This window comes from Tinamus guttatus, unplaced genomic scaffold, assembly GCF_059628265.1.
Source record: "Tinamus guttatus ecotype Peru unplaced genomic scaffold, ASM5962826v1 Tinamus_guttatus_pri_ptg000208l, whole genome shotgun sequence".
In the NCBI taxonomy this organism is placed as follows: domain Eukaryota; kingdom Metazoa; phylum Chordata; class Aves; order Tinamiformes; family Tinamidae; genus Tinamus; species Tinamus guttatus.
Window position 1 is genome coordinate 263,935 of NW_028288742.1, and position 21,056 is coordinate 284,990.

General features: G+C 41.1%; 2 protein-coding genes across 3 annotated transcripts in view; one reads left to right on the forward strand and one right to left on the reverse strand.

The window, feature by feature from the left end:
- Positions 1 to 7,653, forward strand: part of FMN2 (formin 2) — a 153,722-nt gene extending 146,069 nt beyond the window's left edge. The window contains exons 19-20 of the mRNA XM_088524283.1: positions 5,112 to 5,193; positions 6,533 to 7,653. Coding sequence (XP_088380409.1) covers positions 5,112 to 5,193; positions 6,533 to 6,559 — 109 coding nt within the window. The 3' untranslated portion in view covers positions 6,560 to 7,653. The remainder of the gene's footprint in view (positions 1 to 5,111; positions 5,194 to 6,532) is intronic.
- A 6,225-nt stretch (positions 7,654 to 13,878) lies between these two features.
- Positions 13,879 to 21,056, reverse strand: part of GREM2 (gremlin 2, DAN family BMP antagonist) — a 34,464-nt gene continuing 27,286 nt past the window's right edge. For both annotated transcript variants that reach the window (XM_088524163.1, XM_088524164.1), the window contains exon 2: positions 13,879 to 14,405. In XM_088524163.1, coding sequence (XP_088380289.1) covers positions 13,898 to 14,404 — 507 coding nt within the window. In that variant the 5' untranslated portion in view covers position 14,405 and the 3' untranslated portion in view covers positions 13,879 to 13,897. The remainder of the gene's footprint in view (positions 14,406 to 21,056) is intronic.

Consider the following 21,056-nt stretch of genomic DNA (forward strand, 5'->3'; position numbering starts at 1 on the left):
GGAAATAAGAAACTACTACTTTTGGATAGTTTAGGGTAATGTTTATTAGACCCTCCGAAGCGCCAGCATTTGAAACCCTAATTCTTGGGCCCTGTGAGTGATTAACTGTTTAAGGACTTGTAGGATTGTGAGGTTTTTTTATTTTATTTTATTTTTAACCTGATCCAGGTTTTGGATACTGTTACATATTTCTTAAGTGTTTTCTATCATAAGGACTGCTTGGAAGGATATTCTCTGTACAGTAATAAAAGCTACTTTAGCTAAGTTTAATTAATATTTAAGGACATGTGTTTATCCAGATTCAACTCTCTGATTCAGTATTTATAGAATCTACCCTGGGCCTGTTGCTGGATATACTGCTCTGAATACCTCTATTCTTCAGATTACAGAAGACAACTATTTTTTGTAGGATTATGTCCTAAGACAAAAGGAAAAAATTACTTGGGTTAAAAAGTAACAGGCAAAAGTTATTAAACATAACGCAGGTGATGCTGTCTTTCCTACCAACTGATTTGCTCTGTTTTGAGGCCAAATTTATATGGGATGGGATGGGACAAGAGTAGAAAGCAAGTGAATCAAAGTTAACTGAAAGAATTTGAGAAGCAGTTGAAGTGTATGTAGTGAGATAATTTGAGCATCAGTCTAGCAAAGTGTCTTAGCACACTGTAAGCTTATGAGTAATTCGTGTCAGGCTTAGCAACTTAACTGTACCAACTGGTTTCTTCAAGAGCTTCTTCAAGAGGACCTAGCAGGTCCTCCTGTCACCCACCTCATGCTGCTCTTACATCATTCCTTGAGCTGCTGTCACACCTTTAACTGAGTACTGCACTTAAGAGTAACAGAGTAGAGGCTGTTTGGTCCCCTTATAACAGAAAGTATTAGTTGCATAGAAGTAAGTAGCTTAAGTAAAAACAGATCTTAAAAACAATAAATCAATCTATACACACGCCTGCCTCTGCCTAAGGGTCATAATTCTGTGTAGCTGGGAAACGCCCATCATCTTCCGACTCTTTTTCCACTGCTTCCCTTGGTGGCAGCCTGTTTTTCCACACAGGCCTTGACAATTGAGTCCCCACTCCTTTCCTAGGAATGTCTTTTTAACAGTTTAGTGTTCTTTGGAGCTCTGTGTTCTCTGCACTGTCATAACGGCAGTGTCACGTTGGCCTGGAGCCTGCAAGTGTGTCATTGTCTGCAACTGCTTCTCCTCTTGGGCCTGCGAGGAGGCTCGTGGGTTCAGTGCTGTGGTGGTGTTCTCCCCAGACATCCCCTTCCCTCCTCCCAGTATTGAATAAGATCCATGAATATTCATGGCACTCTTTAACAGCTGACCACTGTTGAATGCAGTCTCCCTGATACAGCCACCAGTTTTCGTGTAACTTTTACATCTTTTTGGTCTTAAGTTATTAACTTTTGTATCCCACTGAAGTTAGTGGGACAAAGTGGTACAGGAATTTGCCAGAGTGAAGAATATGACTTGAACCAGGCATGCGCTAGCAGTAATGAGGTGTCTTTGCATATCTCATTATGATATACTAAAAGTAGGTTTCATGGATGGGAGGATGAGGAATCATTGAGAGAGACAGCCAGGGCAAGAACGAGTTGGGGGGAAAGTTGGGAAGAAGTTGCCAGTGGTAATTAAAAGTTTTTTGCCAACTAACTTGAGACTATTGCCCTTACCTCAAAGGGTACTCTCTTTCTGTTCTTCTAGATTTTACAGTTTAAGTGGTAGTGACAACCTTATCAAAACACGAAGTTTAGCTTTTTTTTTTTTTTTTTTTTTTTTTTTTTTAAAAAAAAGAGGTTAGGATATTTAAATTTTAAAATTACTAAAATCCTTATTTACTTGAAGAGGTCAATCATCAGAAAATACATGCAGGAATTTCAACTGCATTTCAACTGGTTTGGGATTTAGCACAGCAGAAGGCTGATGGCTGCTATTATCAATTTGCACAGGTACAGAGACTTTTTACAGATGGAGCTGTAGTTTTTCATAGTTTTCTGTGTTTCTCCTTTTTACAGGGTCATAACCTAAGTCTCCTAGTCAGTGTGCTATCTTTACATTACAAAAGAGATTTAACCTTGGAGAAGCATGATTATAGGTTGTATTGACTTCAGTGGTACTCTGTATAACTGCGTGAATCTTCCTGCATGGAGAGCAGGATATGGGCCAGGAGACGGTGAAATGTCCCAAACCCACACAGTGAGTCAGTGATACGGTTGGAATTAGAGTGGAGGAGCTGTTCGCTCTCAGCTTTTTCTTCCGTGCATCAGAGAATGACCCTTCTCATCGGCTCCGTTCCCAGGGCCGTGAATAAACAGGCCCAAACTCCAAAGAATTCCACAAAAGCTCCCAAGGACTGTAGCTGTGCTTGTGAGAGCAGAACCTCTTACATAATCTCAGAGAAATGGATAGCACAAGCTGAAGGCTGACAGTTCATCAGTCCAGAAGCTGAGGATTGCGTTTCCAATTGCAGTTTAAGCAGCACAGAAGTTCTGACTCTTTCCCTCACCAAGTGGTGTGGATCGTGTTTTGTGCTCTATCAGGTCAAGGCCGCTTTTCCTCATGCAGTGATTTCTCTAACAGAAGCAGAATGTTGAAAATGTTACGCTGACAATGATAACTTAACAGGAGCTGTAGTTTAGAGAATCACTCTTATCCGATGTTCCATTGTGTGTGAGAGTTTGTGTTTTGAATGACCAGGAAGCTGTGCTCTCTTATGACCCAATCTGTTAGTCAAGCGGTGGGCAAACTGTCCTTGGAGGGGATGTTTAGATGGGACAAAGAGTAGAGCTACAGATTCCCTGGCATTTCCTGAGAAAAACATCTGGATCTGTGTGAAGTGGTTTAGAAAATATTTTCTAATGTTACATACGCTGCCATTCGCATGATCAGTAGTCTGAATACCTGCATATATTAAATTGCTTCTATAAAGCAGACATCTTGCTACCTTCAGGATTATTGTAAAGTCCCCCAGATCTGATGCTAATCTACTCCCAAGTAACATTTCATTCTCTGATTTAAATTATGTCTACCAGCTATCGTTGTATTTTAAAGAGGAAATTATATGATAGATACGCTATTTTATAACTGCCTTTGTAAGAGTGGCTTTTGATGCTTTAGAATGTGCCTGACCGCTTGGAGGAAATCATGGGAAGATCAATGCCACAGATAATTTTCTTCCTTCGAATATAAGTAGAAGCTAAGCAGAGGAAAAGGTGACATTTAAGGAAAATGTCTTAGAATTTTACTGCATTCTCTACCATTCCCAGAAGCTTCTGTTCAAAGCTATCACAGCATTTTGGCTGTCACTTTTGCTGAATCTATTTACGTACATTTTTAGAGGTGAATTACTTGGCTCTTTGACATCTTTGTTCTCTGTTATGCTGCAGCGATCTGTTTGATTTGCAGTCAGATAAAAGAAAGCATTACAGCTTGAAAGTAACAGGTTTCAAAGCCTTTATTCACCCAGATGTGCCAGTAAAGGTGTTTCTATATTAATAAAATACAAGGCTATCAAATTAAGAGTGCAGCTTGTTAGAAGTGCTGGGAAAGAACCCCAGTTTAAATTAATTTTTAGAAGTATAAATTTGAAACTTATGAAAAGAATGAGGTGTGTCTGGCGAAGCTGGATAACAGAGAGATGAATTTCTAATGTGCTTAGCAGACTCAGCTGGAGTCATACTATCAAAAATCTGGCCCTGACCACACACACAAGAATTATTTTAAAATAATAGTAACATAAAGTCTGATTCTTATGTTGCCCTGTGTAGCCTCAGTGAAATAGCAGACATGCAAGTGGTCTGGAGATAAACCACAAAGAACCAGCCAAAGATATATCATTTCTTCAATATCATTTTACTAGTCTTTTTCACTGTTGGATAATGATGAAAGGGCAAAGCAAGCAGCATCCAAAGTCTATATTGCTGGCAAGAGTGTGCAATACAGCCAATAGAGGATTTACATTTTTATTTTATTTTCTTATTTGTAAATGATTCTGTCATCCCTCATCAAAAAACTAGCACATATGCCACTTAATGCCATCTTGTAGGGAAAGCTTATATAAAAGTCTAAAGCTCAGAGATTTAATGATTTAAATCTGCAATACCAGTGTTTCAATAGCCATGTGAGTTTAAGACTGATTTACAAAATGAGTAAACCTACCAGACTGATTTCAACAGAACCCAGTCTCAGTACAGTCCTCTTATTCCGGGAGTTTGTTCCCTATGTCGATGTCCAAAAAAATGTGTCATCTGGTATCCTTTCCCAAGGCCCTTACTTGGTACCATTTTCTGGTCAGGAAATGTTATTAAGAGAGAACTTTAGTTCTGGAACCTGTTCCTCTCTTTAGACCCAGGCAGCCCCAGTGTGTTTATGTCCAGATTACATTGCAAACCTTGCTGCTTACCCTCCCTTTTCAAAAGAAAGGGACAAGCAGGGTAACACGCACCATTCTGGTCGCAAACGCCTCATTCCTTACAATCATTCTGGAGTTTTTCACAGCTAGTCTATTAATTTGTTTTAGTTTAGAGAGCGAAGACTCGGAACTTAGGGTAAGCCATTTTGCAGTTTTAAATACAAACAAATATGAGTGAAAGAAAAGATAGGTTGCTTAGATCCTTTTTAAAAGTCCGCTCAGGAATGGCTGAAGAATGTTTGAGGAGAGGGAATAATAATAATAATAATAATAGGTTGTAACAAGATGGAACAAGTAAGGGAGCTTAGCAGGGTTTGGCTGAATTTTCCAGAGGCTAATCTTCATGTCAACCAGTGTATATTAAATTTAAATTTAAAAAAAAATACATTTTTAACTTAAATGAATTTAAATTAAATACATTTGAATCTTCAAATAACCACAAATAACTGCTGATTCCTTCTGGTAACTACAACTGATTCCAGCATTGATCATGTCTGCCTTTGCAAGTGCCACATTTGGGCGGTGTGGCAGCAATAGCTGCCTTAGTACAGATGTTATTTCATGGAGCAGGCTAATGAACGTATGGTGGGGGTAAGGTTACCCACTTGTATCCTCAAGCCTAAATTTTTAAGTTCTGTACTCTGCTGCCTTTGCAAATGGTCTAAGGAAATATTTATAAATTATGTCTCTTTTCAGAGTTAAAGAAGCAGAGGAAGTCTGCAGGCAGAAAAAGGGGAAATCACTTTACAATATAAGACCAAAACATGACTCTGGAATTGTAAGTAAAAAATATAATCATGCTCCTATTGTCATTAGTCTTTCTACTTTTTTCTCTTTGCATTTTATAGGTAGGTTATTCCTGATACACTCTTCTTAAAAAAAATATTTGACATTTTCAAGAGAGGAGTTAAATTAAAACTCAAATGCTGCTTGTGAATGTCACCTGACAAAACAGAAGTGCATGAGCAAGAGAAGGGTATTCCACGAGCACATCTGCTGTATCAGGTCCTAGCATGGGATGCACCTAAACCGAAGAAAGCCTATTCCAGGCTTCAGGGTTATTCAGTCTGCAACTGTTCTGTTTACTAAAAGCTGCAAAATGTAGTAGATATTATGTGATAAGGACACTCAATCTGGGTGTTTTTCCTCTAACTTTTCTCCTGAAATCAGATACATATGTGTAATGGTAGTAGAGGATTAATACCAATCATTTCAACAAAAATGTTCCAGTATGATTGCCTAAACACTAGTAGAGTCATGATGTATTTTGCAATGGATGAATTTTCCTCTAGTGGAAAATGAATCTGGCACCTCACATTACAATTATATCTGTAGCAACTGACCATCAATTATTTTTGTCACATCTGAAAATGGAAGATTTTTTCATATTTTTTTCCCCCAGAAGCATGCTTCACTTCTTTTATGCTTTATATTCTTTGCTAAATTAATGTGACACGTCCTTGAAAGGAAGCAGGCTGTCACTGTCAGTAATTCAACTCGCATAATCTAACACAAGGAGAGAGAAGTGTTTTTTGTTGTTCTTCACTCTGAGTGTTTAGGGAGAAGTGGCTATGGTCAGTGACACGCGAATTGTACACAGGGTAACCATGTGGTTAGGAATGATAGATTTTATTTTATCAGTTTAATTTGTAGCCAGATCAAGATGATGTTAAGAAAAAGAATGCTGATTTGGATTTTTTTTCCCCTTGCCTCTATCTCCCTACACATAAAGCCACTGATGGATTTTTTTTTTTTTAATACCTATAGACATAATTACTCGTGTATTACTACCATTTTCACTTGTACTGAAACTGGGACTTCCAGGTAGAGCTGAATATCAGGATCTCTGTTTGTTTACCACTGGAGGCATTCCTAGTGTTACTAAATACTTGATAAAACAAAAGGGAAAGTAAACAAAAATATTTCACAAGCACATTTTTTAGCTGCAGTCCATTTCAATTCTAGTTTCAAAGGGAATTTATTTGTGAAGTCAGCCCTAAGTCTGGATAATTGAATGCTGGCCTACATATTTCTGTGCTGTACAAATTTGTGGATTTGTGCCTTACAGATGTGCTTCTATCTATACTCAATCCTCTGCATGTCTTCTGTTTTTTCAGAAAGCAAAGATAAGTATGAAGATCTGAGAGAAGAAAAGCAAAAGCCGTTGCAACCTGCTTACCAAAACTCAACACGTCCCTGGGTGGGGGATGAGGGGGAAGGAAACTGCATCATCCTCATCATTGCTCGCTTGACCTTTCTGAATTTCTGTTTTGTTCGCTAGAGTTTTCCACCGATGGATGTGTTATTGAACATTCATGAATGAATGTAATCACTTTAATGGAGTGCCCAGCAATAGACTAGGTATGGACTTGAAACACCTTCCCTGTACTGTATCTCCTTTGCCAGTCAAAAATAACATTTTGTAAAGTTTATGGTATATTACAAATAGGCCAAATCAGCATGCGTAAAACTCAGCATCTGCATCAGTTCTGAACATGCTGAAAATTGCATTAAGTTGAACTTCATAAGAATGCTACTTGATGCAGTAAAACATCTCCATTCCTACTGGCAACATCTGTCTAACACAAATACTTCATGGCACTGCACTTAGGTTAGGGAAAGAAATGTTACTCCTAGTGAATTGTTTGTATCCGTTTCATGTTGGCATTTGTAGTTTGTATTTTGAATCGTTAAGTGCTGTTTATACAGTATAATCAATGCTTTCCCAACTTGTTTGGTTGCCCTCCATGACTAAATATTTGTGGAACAAGATGTTTACCGTAACTATCTTTAAAATCGATAAGGCAGCATACTTTTACTTCATCTTTTGCCAGATAGTGAATGCCAGCTGGTATAGGGGTCAGAAATCCAACATAAAAAAAAATTCTAGGAAAATACAGAAAAGCACAGAAGTATTCTAGAGAGTATGAGAGAGGTTTGGCTATTATAGTTTGTTAATATATAAAGCAGTTAATACTTTTACATGAGCTTTAGAAGGTATAGTACAGTTTTTAACTCCTGATTATTTAAATCAGACAGTCTTTTGGCCATATGTACATGACTTCCCTTTTGGAGCTAGCTGTACTGTTAATTTAAAACTCCTTTAGAGATATATTTAAAAGATGCACATGGCAGTTGACATTTCTGGAAAACACTAGCCAATTCTAGTGACAGAACATAGACTACTAAGAAATCCGCATCTATTTCACACTTAACAGAATTGCAGATTTTTCCTCCAGGCTTTCACTGTTCTAGGAGGTTAACGATAGAACGAATGATAGAAATCTAGGACTTAGGGCTTCCACTTCAGACCATACGCTTAATTCCTATTTGCAAACCAGGGTTTACTGTATCAATCTTGATCTGCTCAACCAGTAGCACCACCTTCCTCCAGTCCCGATTAAGAAGCCCCAGCGCTACCCGCCCGATTGATAACGTTTTGCTTTCAAAGTGCACTTCCCCCAGAGCAGTCAGTGCGTCAGCTGAACTGGGTGCACGTGCTCACCCCTGTGGAGCCTTGAAGACACTGGCATAAAGCAGATGAGATCAACCTGCTGGGCTAGGTAGTTCTCTTTCTAATCTAGCACATCAGAAGATGCTCCTGGATGTCGAGAGGCTAACATGCTCTACAAGGTGTCGTAAGGGGAAGTGCAAATGACCTCAGGAATCTGTTGTTATTCACATATACCAAGCACTAGAAAAGATGGGGGGTTTTTCACTATGTGAAAAGCAAGTCTCCTGTTGCTTGACAGACCTTTGTGAAGTTCTGTACTCATAATTATTTCTGACAGGGATATAAATTACCAAGAGAGGAGTTCTAAAAATTTGTGTTGATGGGGAATAACATTGCTGTTTGGGGAAGTGAAAAGAAGAGATTATTTGCTGTTAAGACTAACTTATGGAAAAAAAAAAAAACTTTAAAAAAATAAAGCTATTTTAATGGCACTGATTCAAATCCATGTTTGTATTTATGTAAACAATAGTCTTTTCCTTTTAACTTTGCTCTTAATTGAAAGGATACAGTAGCATGTTTTGGTTTGTAGCCTTCCTGTTCCCTTCAGTACCTACTGTATGTATATTACCATACTAAATGAAATAATAGGACATCTAACAAAGATCACTATGTGCAATATTGTATTTAGTGTTTCTATTTCAATTTTTTTAGAATGTTAATTTATATGAAAATAAAAGGAATAAATGAAATAGTTGCTTTCTCTCTTCACTGTCAGGCTATGCTGTGTTTGGCTACCATTTGCTGCCTAAAAACCACATCCCATTAAGCCTCTAGTGCTCAAGGTAAAACCACTGTGAGGGGATCCATCAGAATGAGGCTTCTCTCACCTTGCCCTTTAGAATGAAGACTTAAGTCCTAGCTCTGTGGATACGTATTCCTTTCCCAGATGGTGGTAGGGGGGGACTTTAGGGTTCTTCTCTACCCTAGCAGGCTGCACGTTACTCATTTCTGTAGCTTGGACGAGCCTTCCAGTAGGGCAGTTGCTAATGTCTTAAGTAATTTGAGCTGGACTCTTCCTTTGCACCTTTGGAGCTGATTTGCTACACAACCTGTGTCTACTCTAACACTATCTACATAAATTCTAATTAAATTGCTGTTGAGACAAAAATATGCATGGAACTTATAATCTGCATATTATAATGATATAATTAGAGATTTTTAATCATTGGGTTGTCAAGCAACTTGGTCACTACACTTTCTATTGGGTCTGCAGAATGGATACTACTAGTGATTCGCAAATGTGTCTCCAAGAACAGTGTCAAAGGTTGGCTGCGGCTGGTGGCACCGTTAGGATTTTATCAGTCTGTCTTCCACGCTTTCCTGTTTCATTTTCCTCAGACTCAATCCATTTAAAAAGCCTCCATTAAATAGCTGCTCTTCAGCCTTTTCAGTTCTATGCAAAGTTACGCAGTTGGTTATTTGCCGCACAGATGTTAACCCACCTCGCTTCCAGAGAGGAAGCACAGTGTGAGTTTCATTGACGATTTTTTATTTTGGGGATTTATTTTTGTTTTGTTGCTTTTTAAGGGATGGAACACCCACTGAAGTCCCCTCTTCCTCCAGTCTCCTGCAGCACCAAGCATGCTATGCTTTTAGGGCAGGTCTTTCTCCTGCAAGAGCTGTAGTGGACAAAAATGTTGGGCTCTTGTTGACCATCAATACCATGTTTTGCTCATCACTTCTTGTAGCAGCTACATGAGGATTTTTATACCCGATCAGCAGGTGTGACTCATTGAGAATTCTGAGGCATCAGTCTCTTATAAAGAGCTAGAGAAAGATGATTTGTGTTGTCCAGCTTTGCAAATTAAAGCTTTTGGGAAGCATGGTATTTTAATTGTCACAGGTTATATGATATTTGGCATATGTTGGCTTTTTTTGGGGCACTTTTCATCATGCCAAAGATCTTCCCAAAAGCCAGTGTAGTATTAACCAAGAGTGGCAATGCAGTTACTAACATCATTGTCCCTGTCTGCTCTGATTTTTTGTCTCTAATTTTTTGGTGATCAACTTATAGTTGCTGATCAACATAGCTATTAATTTCACTGAGCAGAAAATACAGCAAGCAAGTCTTAGCGTTATAATTATTTTGTTGCCTATTCTAAATAAAAAAGCAGAGCTACTTTTATGCCAAGTTCTATATATCAGTTACTTAAAGCAATTTCAAGGTGCTGCAAACAGAACATAGAGTTGATTTTTTCTGAAGATAAGGGGAACTGATCAGCAAAGGCAGAAGACAAAAAAAAACTCTCGATTAACATTCATCTCCACTTCCACTAACCCTCAATGGTAAGAGATTTAAGCTACAGAATAGGTGCTCCAAACCAGTCTGCTCCTTGCTCAGACTCATCTGTACCAGGGACTCATTCAGCCTAGTTGCAGAAGCATCCAAAGTCAAGCCCGTTGTCTCAAAAGCATAACATTTTTCTGTGTGCATTAGATTGTTCAGCAATATTTTCTCACGTATTCCCAGCTAGAGTTCAATTTTATTCTGTTAAAAAGTGTGGGGAGAGAAGGGGCCTGCCAATCTGGCTATTCTGTCATGGTAGAAATTAGTATTTGCTGTGTTCCCTCCATTTCCGTGTCCCACAGCATCACAGAGTACGCTGCAAGCTAGTCTAATAAATGCTGGATCCATCCGAGTAAAGCCTATTTCATCTCCCCAGAGACTTGCCTTGCTCTTGGATTGATTCCACGAAGGGGAGTTTATGGGATTACATCACATGCTTCTGGTGCTGATGGCAGTCAGGAGGCTGGGAAAGCCAGAGCTGCTGTCCTGGCTGTGTGTAGCACAAACGGCCAGGCCGAGGCCGGGCAATGTCACTACCTGCAACACGGGAGAGTCTCTCACGGAGGGGGCACATCAGAGAGGGCCACTGGAGAGGGCAGCAGGTCTCTTCTGGAGCCAACCGAGAAATGTACTCACAAGGTGCACACCTAGATAATGCACAGGAGAGCAGTAATTCTCCAAACGGCTACTAAAAAAGGGGCTTCTTGCAAATGTCATTGATCACTGTGTCAAGGGAGACACAAGCCTCCCTCGCTAGCTGTGGGCTGGATGCTCCCGCTCTTTTTAAGCTGCAGAAAAAGCATCTGTTCTGGTCGCATGGAGAGTCACACCTCAGAGAGGGAACTCACATGCCAGACTGAACTTTACCTTCAAAATTTCTTTTTAACTATCTTTTCTCAGGTTTGGTAAGAAATCAAAACAAAACAAACCACTGTAAGGTTTGAGAGCCATAGAGAGAACTTACTCAAGAGCTGATAGGAAGTGTCGGAATTCAACTACATATAAAAATTTGTTACATGAGGTGGCCGATCCCTGCCACATAACGATCTAGCTATATTTTAAACGAAAACCACCTAAGTCTGGATAACGGCTATTTCTTTTACTGCAAGTGATGCCATCAGTTTAGATGCTGTTGGAGCTTCAACTGTTGTCTTGTCAGTTAACCAAAAAAAGCCAGGATTTGTGTGTAGTGGAGAGTCAAGCCCAAATTCTATGGTTAGCACAGCTTATTTCTTCCTTTTCTCCACCTTGGGGCTTGGCAGAGGAGGGTAGTTGTTAGGCTTTTCCAAGCTGTTGCAGTGAGCCATCATTTACCTGAGACTTGTAGAGCCAGAAGAAAGCTGAAAAAAACCATTGATTTGAGACTGGTTGGACACTGGGTGTTGAAGCAAAGCCCATACACCTGGATACCATATAACCCTAGGGTAGCTTTATTATTTATTCTATAATTTAATAGTAGACCTATAAAATAATTACATTATACTTAAAGCATTTCTTCATTTTTTGTTTTCATTTATAAAACAAGAATTAAATACAGTTTTAACCATTACAAGCTCAACTCGGTTTTTACATAAACACAGCTCCTAGAAGGAGCTTTAAGCTGCAGCATATTCATATTGCAAACTGGTGAGAGACCCAGGCAGGGCATAGCTTAAAGATTCTTGCACATCATTCCTAACTGAATTTACTAAGGTGTTTTTTCCCTCTCTAGGCCAAAATGCTGGTAGGGCCGGCTTTCAGTTCTCTTTCAAAGGGAGACCAAGATCCCTGGCATCTTAACAGATTGTAACTACCACCACCTTCCCACCCTTCCCAGGCTCCCAAGCTGGGACTGACCATTGCCCATCGAGTGGCAGCGGCCTTGGACGAGCGGTCCTTTCCGACTCGAAGATCACAGCAGAAAGCGCAGGCACAGGCGCCCACGCACCAGGGCTAACGTGGCCGACCTCATCCTGCCCATGCCAATCCCCGTAAACCGCTTGGGGGGCTCCACGGGGGCTCGGTGGGCAAAGCCTCTTAGAGGCGCCTGTGTGGCGCGGCGCGGCTGCCCGGCAAGCGCGTTAACCCGTTGGGCATTAACCCCGTGGGCAGAGGCTGCCACGGAGCGGCTCCCAGGGCCAGCTGCTTCCACGGGATGCAGGCGCCGAGTAAGGCGCGCACCAGGGAGTCAGCTCGTCGTTTTTCATTTGTGTGCCTCAGATAATGTAGCACGCGCGGGCTTTGGGCTGTGGGAAGGAGCTGGTTTGTTTTTAAACTAAGACTTTAATACAGCTGGTACTAATACAGATCAGAGCTGGAACAAACGGCATACGCAGACGTGCTAAACTCCACTAAGAGAGCAAAAACTCAGTACGAGTTTCAGTGAACTTCAAGTATCCACCATCACTGGTAAGTCAGAACTGACAGTTTCAGCAGACCACCGGTACCTGCAGCTTGGCCTCTCCCTGCACCTCCAGCTGTGACCCACTCCAGCAGTGCGTACCGGCGGTTTTGCCCTTTACCACTAACACATTACCTGGTTTCCAACCACTGCACGGGAGAGCTGCCGCTCCCAACACATCCGTGCATAAGGCAGCTTTTGCATTCAGTCCCACAAAGACCAAACTTTGTTTCTCGTGCTACAGTGCTTTAATACCTTAAGTGAAACATGGTTTCCTTAAGTGTTTTCAGCTCTTCTCTCACTTACCCCAGTCTGAGCAGGCATAAATACAAGGCAATAAATGCACATTGTCCTTTTTTTAGGATAAGAAACACACACACCATACCTAACACACAAAACCTACTGGTAAGCCAAGTTAAAACATATCCATTTTAAGCCAGGCGACTGACCTAGCTAGCAAGTCTCTTACTCAACACATTTTAATCTCTGGCATATTCCGCCACAATAAAAATATACATGGCTAGGCCTATAATACTTTAAACAGCTGTTTACTATAGCTAGGTTACAAAATAAACACTGCAGCAGAGACCATGTGTTTGATATATTCTAACCACAACAGCGTAAGAATCCATCGTCAGTCTGCGGATGCGATCCTGGTGGCTGACCTAACACTTCCCCCTCTTCCCGTCGGTTCTTATCTGCGGTTCAGACCAGCAGCCCAGAACAGTTTGTCGTTGCACAACCGGGGCTTGCTGAGGCTCCTCTTGCTCAGCAGGGCCTCGCGCTCCTTCAGCGTGTTGCTCCGGCCTCCTCTGTCCGCGCCGCCCCGCTCCGGGCAGGCCGCCCAGCACTTGGTCGTGAGAGCCCCGGACCGAATCACCAGCAAGGCCTTCTCTTCTTGTCGAGGGGACTGGAGTGTAGGGCAGAGGGCTTTACTCCACACAGTGGAAACATTTAATGCTGGATACAGCCAACTGGTCACTTGGATGATCAATCCCAACTTCTGGGAGCCTGCTCCATTCCGGAAGATTCAACCATCTGATGAAACTGAAAATGCAATGAAGCTTTATGGCAAAGTGCCTAACATAGCCCATTAGAAAGCTTTATTCCAGTAGGCAAGTGACAAGGAGCCTTTCCTTGGTGGAGAGATGCCTCCTGAAAGAAAGAAAGGAAAAAAGAAAAAAGAAAGAAAGGAAGAAAAAAACAAACCAACATGATAGACAGCAAGTCTGCTCAGTGGGAAAGGAGAGGCAGCAGTGAGTGTGATGAGGCCCACACCACGCAGTGGGTACCCGCTGCTCTCACAGTTTGCCTGAATTGTTGAGGTTCACAGACATGCAGCGGCACTGCTTCACCTTCTGGATCTTCTTGAGTCGGAAAGGGGGGTCCAGCTCCGGGCACTCCAGCTGCACGGTCGACGAGGTGACCTTATGTGGCTTGCAGAAGGCACACGACTGGAAGGATTCCTCCTCCTTTTTCACATGCCGCGGTATGTAGAAGGAGTTACACTGCCCATAGCAAAAGCGGTTGATGATAGTGCGGCTTACGCAGCCCTCCTCGCTAACAGTCTGCCGCAGGGGCTGCGTCTTGCACCAGTCACTCTTCAGGTACTTCCTCTCGGTGACCACGAGGGCCTCCTGGCTGGAGGCCAGCACCTCCTTGTTGAGGTGCTGCCTCCGCTCCGAGTTGTTGCTGTTGCCCTCTTTGTAAGGGGATGGGATTGCTCCCGCTGGACGGTTTTTCCTGCTGTCTGATACTCTGACCACCGCTGCCATCAGGAAAACGGACAAGGCGAATTTCCCAACCATCCTGCAATGGCAGAAGAAGGAGCTGTTAGAAGGCACACGCATTTAAACCACAAAATTGTACTGAAGTTTAACTTCACACCTTCTTTTTGAAGAATGGAGATGTCACCACCTTTGTAATCCCAACACTTTTCCTAGGAGAAGAGCTATTTTCTAGAGTGATAATTCATCAGAAAGAAAGTCAGACCCCACTGAGAGTCACATCACCTCCCATCCAAGCCTTCCAACTATGCTTTTCCTCAACATGGGGAAACTGCTGCTTTCATGATTGAACCAGTTATTTTGCAGAAGTTTCAGTCAGAAAGGTTTTCCGGTTTTGTTTTATTTTTGTGAAATCCTGGGCCAAACAGATGGGCAAACTCCTGGCTAACTCTAACTAAGTCTCAGAAAACTCCTGCCCACACTGCGACAGCTGATTTGTGGATGGCTAGAGAGAAGGGAAGGGAATAGCAGGTTACATAGGGTGAATCCTCACTTCCCTGCTTGGCCTTGGAACTCCTATCTAGTCTAGTTCCACACATAAGTAAGTACCAGAAGGTGTCCAAAACTGTATTTTTATTATTATAAATTGCTTCTGAAGTTTCTTAGGGTTTATGACACTTGCAGTTTTGCATTCGTTGTCTTTGTGGGAGGCTGAAATTTCGACAGATTTATTCTTGCAGTAAGAAATGCTTAAACACAACCTCAAAGACTTCATTACTACATGGCCTCTTAGGCAAATAATTTAAGAATTTTTTTAAACAGAACAAAATTCAATATTTAGTTTAGATGTGGCTTTCTTGCTAAGGAAGCGGTTAGAGCATAATTCAGCTCCTAAACTAAAATAGTCGGCCCTTTAGCAAAAATACTTTTTTTCTGTGGATGTCTAGTGGAATTCCTTCTCCTGTGGAACATCTCTTACCTGGATTTTCATCAACCACTTACCCAGTTTATATTAGTAATGTATGAAAATAGACTGCCAGGAGATCATCACAGAAATACTAGATTTATTTTACAATGGTCACCATGAACTGTCATAACTCAGATGAGAGGTTATTTTGTTCTTCCTGGGAAGGGAGAGAGGCCTCCCTCGAGGATGTTGAAAGAAAATGCACCCCAGAGCTTCCAGGCCAGTGATAAGGACCCTTCAAGTCTTTCTAAAAGTGCTCTACTCACTTTGAGGACTGCATTTTTAGTAATACTGTGAAGAGCCCCTTTCTTCCCAGGAAAGCTTCAAATGTTTCCTTCAAGCCTTTCTTCCATTCGAGTGATGCCAAGGTAAAAAACACTGTCACACCAATAAACATTGGTACCCTACCTCTATAACTATAACATAAGTACTCCCAACATACCAATGAAAACATGCCATGGCATGCTTGGCGCTGAAGAAAAATGCCAAATGTTTTCCAAAGATCAAAAATGGAGACAGTGCAAGACAGAACTGCAATGGCAGTAACAAATACTTCTCATCTAACAAAGATAACTTAACACTTTGGAGCTAAACAGGAGTACTCGAGCCGACTAGGCGAGATAACAACTCTTTAAGTAAGTTAACTTTAAGTAAGTCTATGAGACCTCAAGGTCAGGCTTGGACTAGATTTCTAAGGGGAGAGGTTGGACGCACTGAAGGAAATGCTAATCTTAAAGCTGTGAGCAGAAGGCTGATGAAGACTTAAATTCACCGGCTTCTGGGCTTGAAAAAGAATCACCTTTAGATATAAACAGCGTTTCTAAAACCCATACAAGCACAGATAACCCAGGAGCCCACTGACAAGCATTGTAGCCATGGGTACTTTAAATCAGTGGCCTATTTTCTCAGTGCTTAGCATTCGGTGCTCAAGTCCAAAGGTTTTGTCTAGAGTCTTTAACCGAAGCAAGACCAGACTTGGCTTTGTTCACAGGTATCATCGCCAAGACCATTGGATGTCAACCCACACAGACTGGCCAAAATCTAATCAGGTAATTAGTTTCAGTTGAATATAGTGTTCCATGCTTCCCTTCAAATTGTTCTCATATTATTCTGCACTGATGGCTGCATTTCAGTAGTAGATAAAATAACTGATCCCAAAATGCATGTGCTTTTATATATAAAAGGGAAGGAAAAAAAAATTGAGTTATCAGTCTACAGCTAGAAACAGCAAGAGGATTGCTCCCCACTAGATGCCTGGCACCAGCCCTCCTCACACATACTCTTCTCCTTTCCTCTTTAATTGGAGCAATCCACCAGTGTAAAAGAGAGTGACAACTCTGCTGTCTCTTGTCCCTTTTCAGCCCAGACATCATCTCTCTGCTTTCATTTCTCTGATCTTGACAGAAAAGAGAGGCATATAGCTTCAGAGTCACATGAGGAGATGCCCTTTCCTTTACCCCTTTCTCTTTTTTGGGGGAGAGACTTATCACAACCACCCTTTCTCACCAAAAAATGCATAGCTTGAAGTTCAACTTTGCCTTGTTTCATGTCGAAGATAGGGTCAAGTAGAGATCATATGCTGGACTTGAGGGAAACTGGCAGAGCTAACAACACAGTGTCTGTAATGTAGAAAAATATTATAGTAGCTTTATAATTACTGAAATAGTTTTACCTAGGCATGGAGAGCCATTTGATAGAATAAGTAGGATTTATTTAGTAAGTCTATGCTTATAATTAATAAAGCATTATTAATCAAAGCCACTATTGTAATGTTATAAATCAAACAGTGCGTGCACATATTAGCAAGTACTTGTGGAGTCAGATAGGAATGTGCCACCTCTTTCTCCCACATATCCCTATCAAACACGGACCAAAAGATGTTTACAGAGAATATATTGTTCTATTATAAACTAGCAGGTCAAATGTTGTGCATCCTATCAGGAAATTTCTAATGACAGGGTTGCCCCTCAGCAGCCTGCAAATCACCCCCTTCCAAGCCCTGGCATACAGACAAGCAAGTAAAGGGTGCAAACAAGGTCACTGGGTGCCAGCAACATGCCATGGACAACGTGTACTTGGGGTAATGAGATACAAACAGAAAAGGAACTTTACTATTCTCACAGACCATTTTGGTAAACTCAGCCTGACTGCAAGGCAGCATGGTGAATGCTGTCTGTCTGCAAACAGAGCATGGGAACAAACTCAAAATGTATTTGAGAAGAATCTGGCTTCTGGCAGGAACAGGCCAGTTCTGCCCTACTTAGATAGCACAGAATAAGCCAGCATTTGGCTGAGACCAAACAAGTGAGAACTGCCCCAAGAAACAAAAACCTCTCAAACTTGCATCAGTGCCAGGGAGCCTCCCTCTGCCCAGTGTTCCCACTCGATGAGGGGCTCCCTGGGCAGATCCAATGGACGCTCCTGTGCAACCGTGACCGGCCTCGCCAGGAGCTACTGCCAGCTGCCGAGAGCTCCCCTGCATCCCTTTTTTCAGTGTGTGGGCTGGTGCAGGAAGCACCCTTACACTAAGCACCACATAAGGCTTAGCTGCACTGACATTCTGCATGCTCAGTTTTTATCTCTGAGATAAGGAAACCAGTATCAAGGATGACTTCATAAACTCATCAAACTTGTCACATTCGGGTTGGACTACTGGGTATCCTGGAGTGTAAAATCCATGGTCAAGGAAGCAGGCATGCCAAGATCCAGCTCTTTAATGCAGAGAGGTCAGGGCACTGAGCCAGGAGGGGGAAGACCTAGGCCTGCTGTATCTGCCCTTAGCTTTATTTCTTGTTTGTATCCAATTACCGTATAACATAAAATATCTACCAAGTCAGGCTCCCTCTTACATACTGACCTTCTGGCCCTATAACTCATGCATTCCTGAAAGCAATCCAGCTCCAGAGCGGGACAGGCAGTGTAACCCCATAAATAGCCTATAGCTTTGTGGTTAGGGATTTGGGAGCAATGGATTTGACTTCAGATATTAAGACCATCATTTTTGGAGAAGTCCTCCAACACAGAACTGAAGAACAGGGAAGGAGTTAACAGGAGTATCCATCTATGCTGACTGTTTCACTCTTTACTTTTTAGGAAGAAAAAAAAATGACAAGCTTTTAAACTTAGGATGTGGTTTCTGACTTCTGACTATGAATGCCAGTTTCATAGATCAACCTACTTTAGGATTACAGGTTGACAGAAAAACAGAGGAATGAACAAGAAATATGGCAGTGGTATTATGTTAGCTGCTCAGGAAATCAGCAAGTATGAACTCCATTTGTTTATGTTAGCATTTAACACCTACAAAGCACTCAGCATTATCTGCATTCCTGGAAACATCTAAATTTCTGATACAGTTTTGACACATAATCTTACACTTACATCTCTCGTTTTTGAAACGATCTCGAATGGTGTCAGGAAAATGCCGCAGAGTGGTTCAAAGAAAAAAAATATGCAAAACCTGCCCTACTGTGGAACTCAATAACTTACTTTTTTAGTTTACTACATACTAGAAGAAGATTTAGCACTACAACCTGTCGTGTGACAATCAAAAGTCTTCTGTCAGTAAGAGCCATTGGATGGGAATGTGAAAAACACAAGGTCAGACAAATGAAAATTAAAAAAAAAAAGAATTAAATTTGCCATTGGAAGAGTTTGCCTTGGAAAATTATGGTTTCTCTTCAATTATTGATTAAAGACATGCATTAGAGGCTGGATTAAAATAGATATAGTAGATATAGTTTTGTGGCATGGTATCCACACCATCACCTTTGACCATGTGCATTGTTCTTTTCAGTTTTCATCCTGCAAACTGCGGACACTGGCGCTTTCCTCTGGGATCAGCTGACCATGGGCATCTCTGACAACCAACATGCTTTCTATTCCCAGCTTCCTTTCATATTAAAACAAGTCAAAAATAATTTATATTAAAAAAGGCCTATGAATAGTAAAGTAAGGACATGGTGTACATGGTCAGTTCTCAGTATTTAAGATGGGACACAAGAAGTGTTCCTTGAAGACAAGCCAGGCAGTAACTTTTCAAAGAGCTAAAACTTGGCTTGAAGAACATATGTGGGAAGCCAGGAAATATCAGATTCTCTACCAAGAAGCCAAAAATGCTATTTATTTAATTTATTAATGGTTAGGCTTGATTCTAATGGTACAATGTTCAACTGAAGACTATACAAAACAGGCATCTTTATGCAAGGAAAGCATGCAGAATTAGCTTCTCAGTTTTAAGTATCCTCTGGAAACTATTGCTCCTGTGTTTCAACACTAGCTATAACTGAACACGGCGCTGTATCTTTCATGGCACAGAGGCATGGACCTCTTAGCAAATTATTCCACCATTAACAGATTTTCATGATTAAATTGCCAACAGAATCCAACCACAACAACAGAACATGCACGAGGCAGCATAAAAAAAAATGAAAAATGTAAAACACCTGAAAATTCAGTACTGAAACTACAATGTCTTACTCAGATGCAAAACTGCTCCATCTTAGCATTAGAGATATCATGTACTACTGTACACAGCAAACACCAAAGAGAATGTTGCTAAAAAGCAACACTTACTGCCATTATAAGCAAAAGACTTTTTCCACTCTTGTCTTCTAAGAAAGAACCTTCTGTAGCGATTTGCGAGAAAGCCATTTTACTGCTTCACAGCTCTAGCAGTAAGTTGCATGCAGAGAAAACATTTATTTCATACTTAATAAAACTTCTGGCATTCTGGCCTGCATGGAGATGAAAGTGGGCAAAGAAAGTTAACTTCTCCATCCTTCTCTTTTCCTCAGGCCACAGCGACACCTCTACCCCAGAGAGGCTCAAACTTACAAAGTTTGCCAGCAAGCAGTGAACAAAATACTAAAGTATGCTGCAATTTGGATACTTCAGGAAATCTACTCCTCTGTCCAATCTCTTGTTCTGTTTTCTGACAGGGGAAGATGGAGAAAAGATTTCAGCCATGCAAGTCTGTATCACTCAGAAGAGAGTATCACTTCACCATAACTTGGAGGTTCTCCTGAAGAGAGAGACACGGAATTGAAGACTATGAAAAAAAGAGTACATAGACACTGATAGGGTCAGTCCATTTGAAGATAAAGCTAGCTTAAAAACAACTCAGAGGATGTTACTTCATGCAAATTTCAGACCTCACTATAAATTTTCTACAACCAAGAGCTTTATCTCGATTTAGATAGTCTCTTAGCCAAAGGGGCTGGGAGTTTAGAATCATTGGACAATGTGCACAAGCATGAGAATCAAGTAATCAACTGATTGCTCCCATCCCATCCAGCAATGTGTAATTTGCCAGGTATGTTATTTTTAGGACAGGAGTAATTATGAAGACAATTTCGGATAAACTCTCCATTGGCACCAAACCCAACTAGCTAGAATGTTAGTTATTTCTTCACAGTTTGCTCTCTGACTCTCTCTACTGCCACTAGAAAATAATGTTTATAACCATGTTTTCCTTCTTTAAGGAACTCAAGCTCGTTTGAAACAGGTTTGAATGCAGCTGCTGAGTTCATCCTAATTAAGAGATCACATTACTCCTATGCTCCTCTTTGCACTGAAATCCTGCCAAAAAGTATACTGATTTAAACATTGTATTTCTGATCTAGAGGATTAGGCTTTCCACAGGCTGAATCCTTCTTATCTTGCATAGCTCCTAAACCTGAGATTCACTTTATTTTTCAAAGTAGTATCAGAGGAACTTGGAGAAGTTCTTTTTACAAATCTGGGACAGGAAAATTGTGAGGAGAA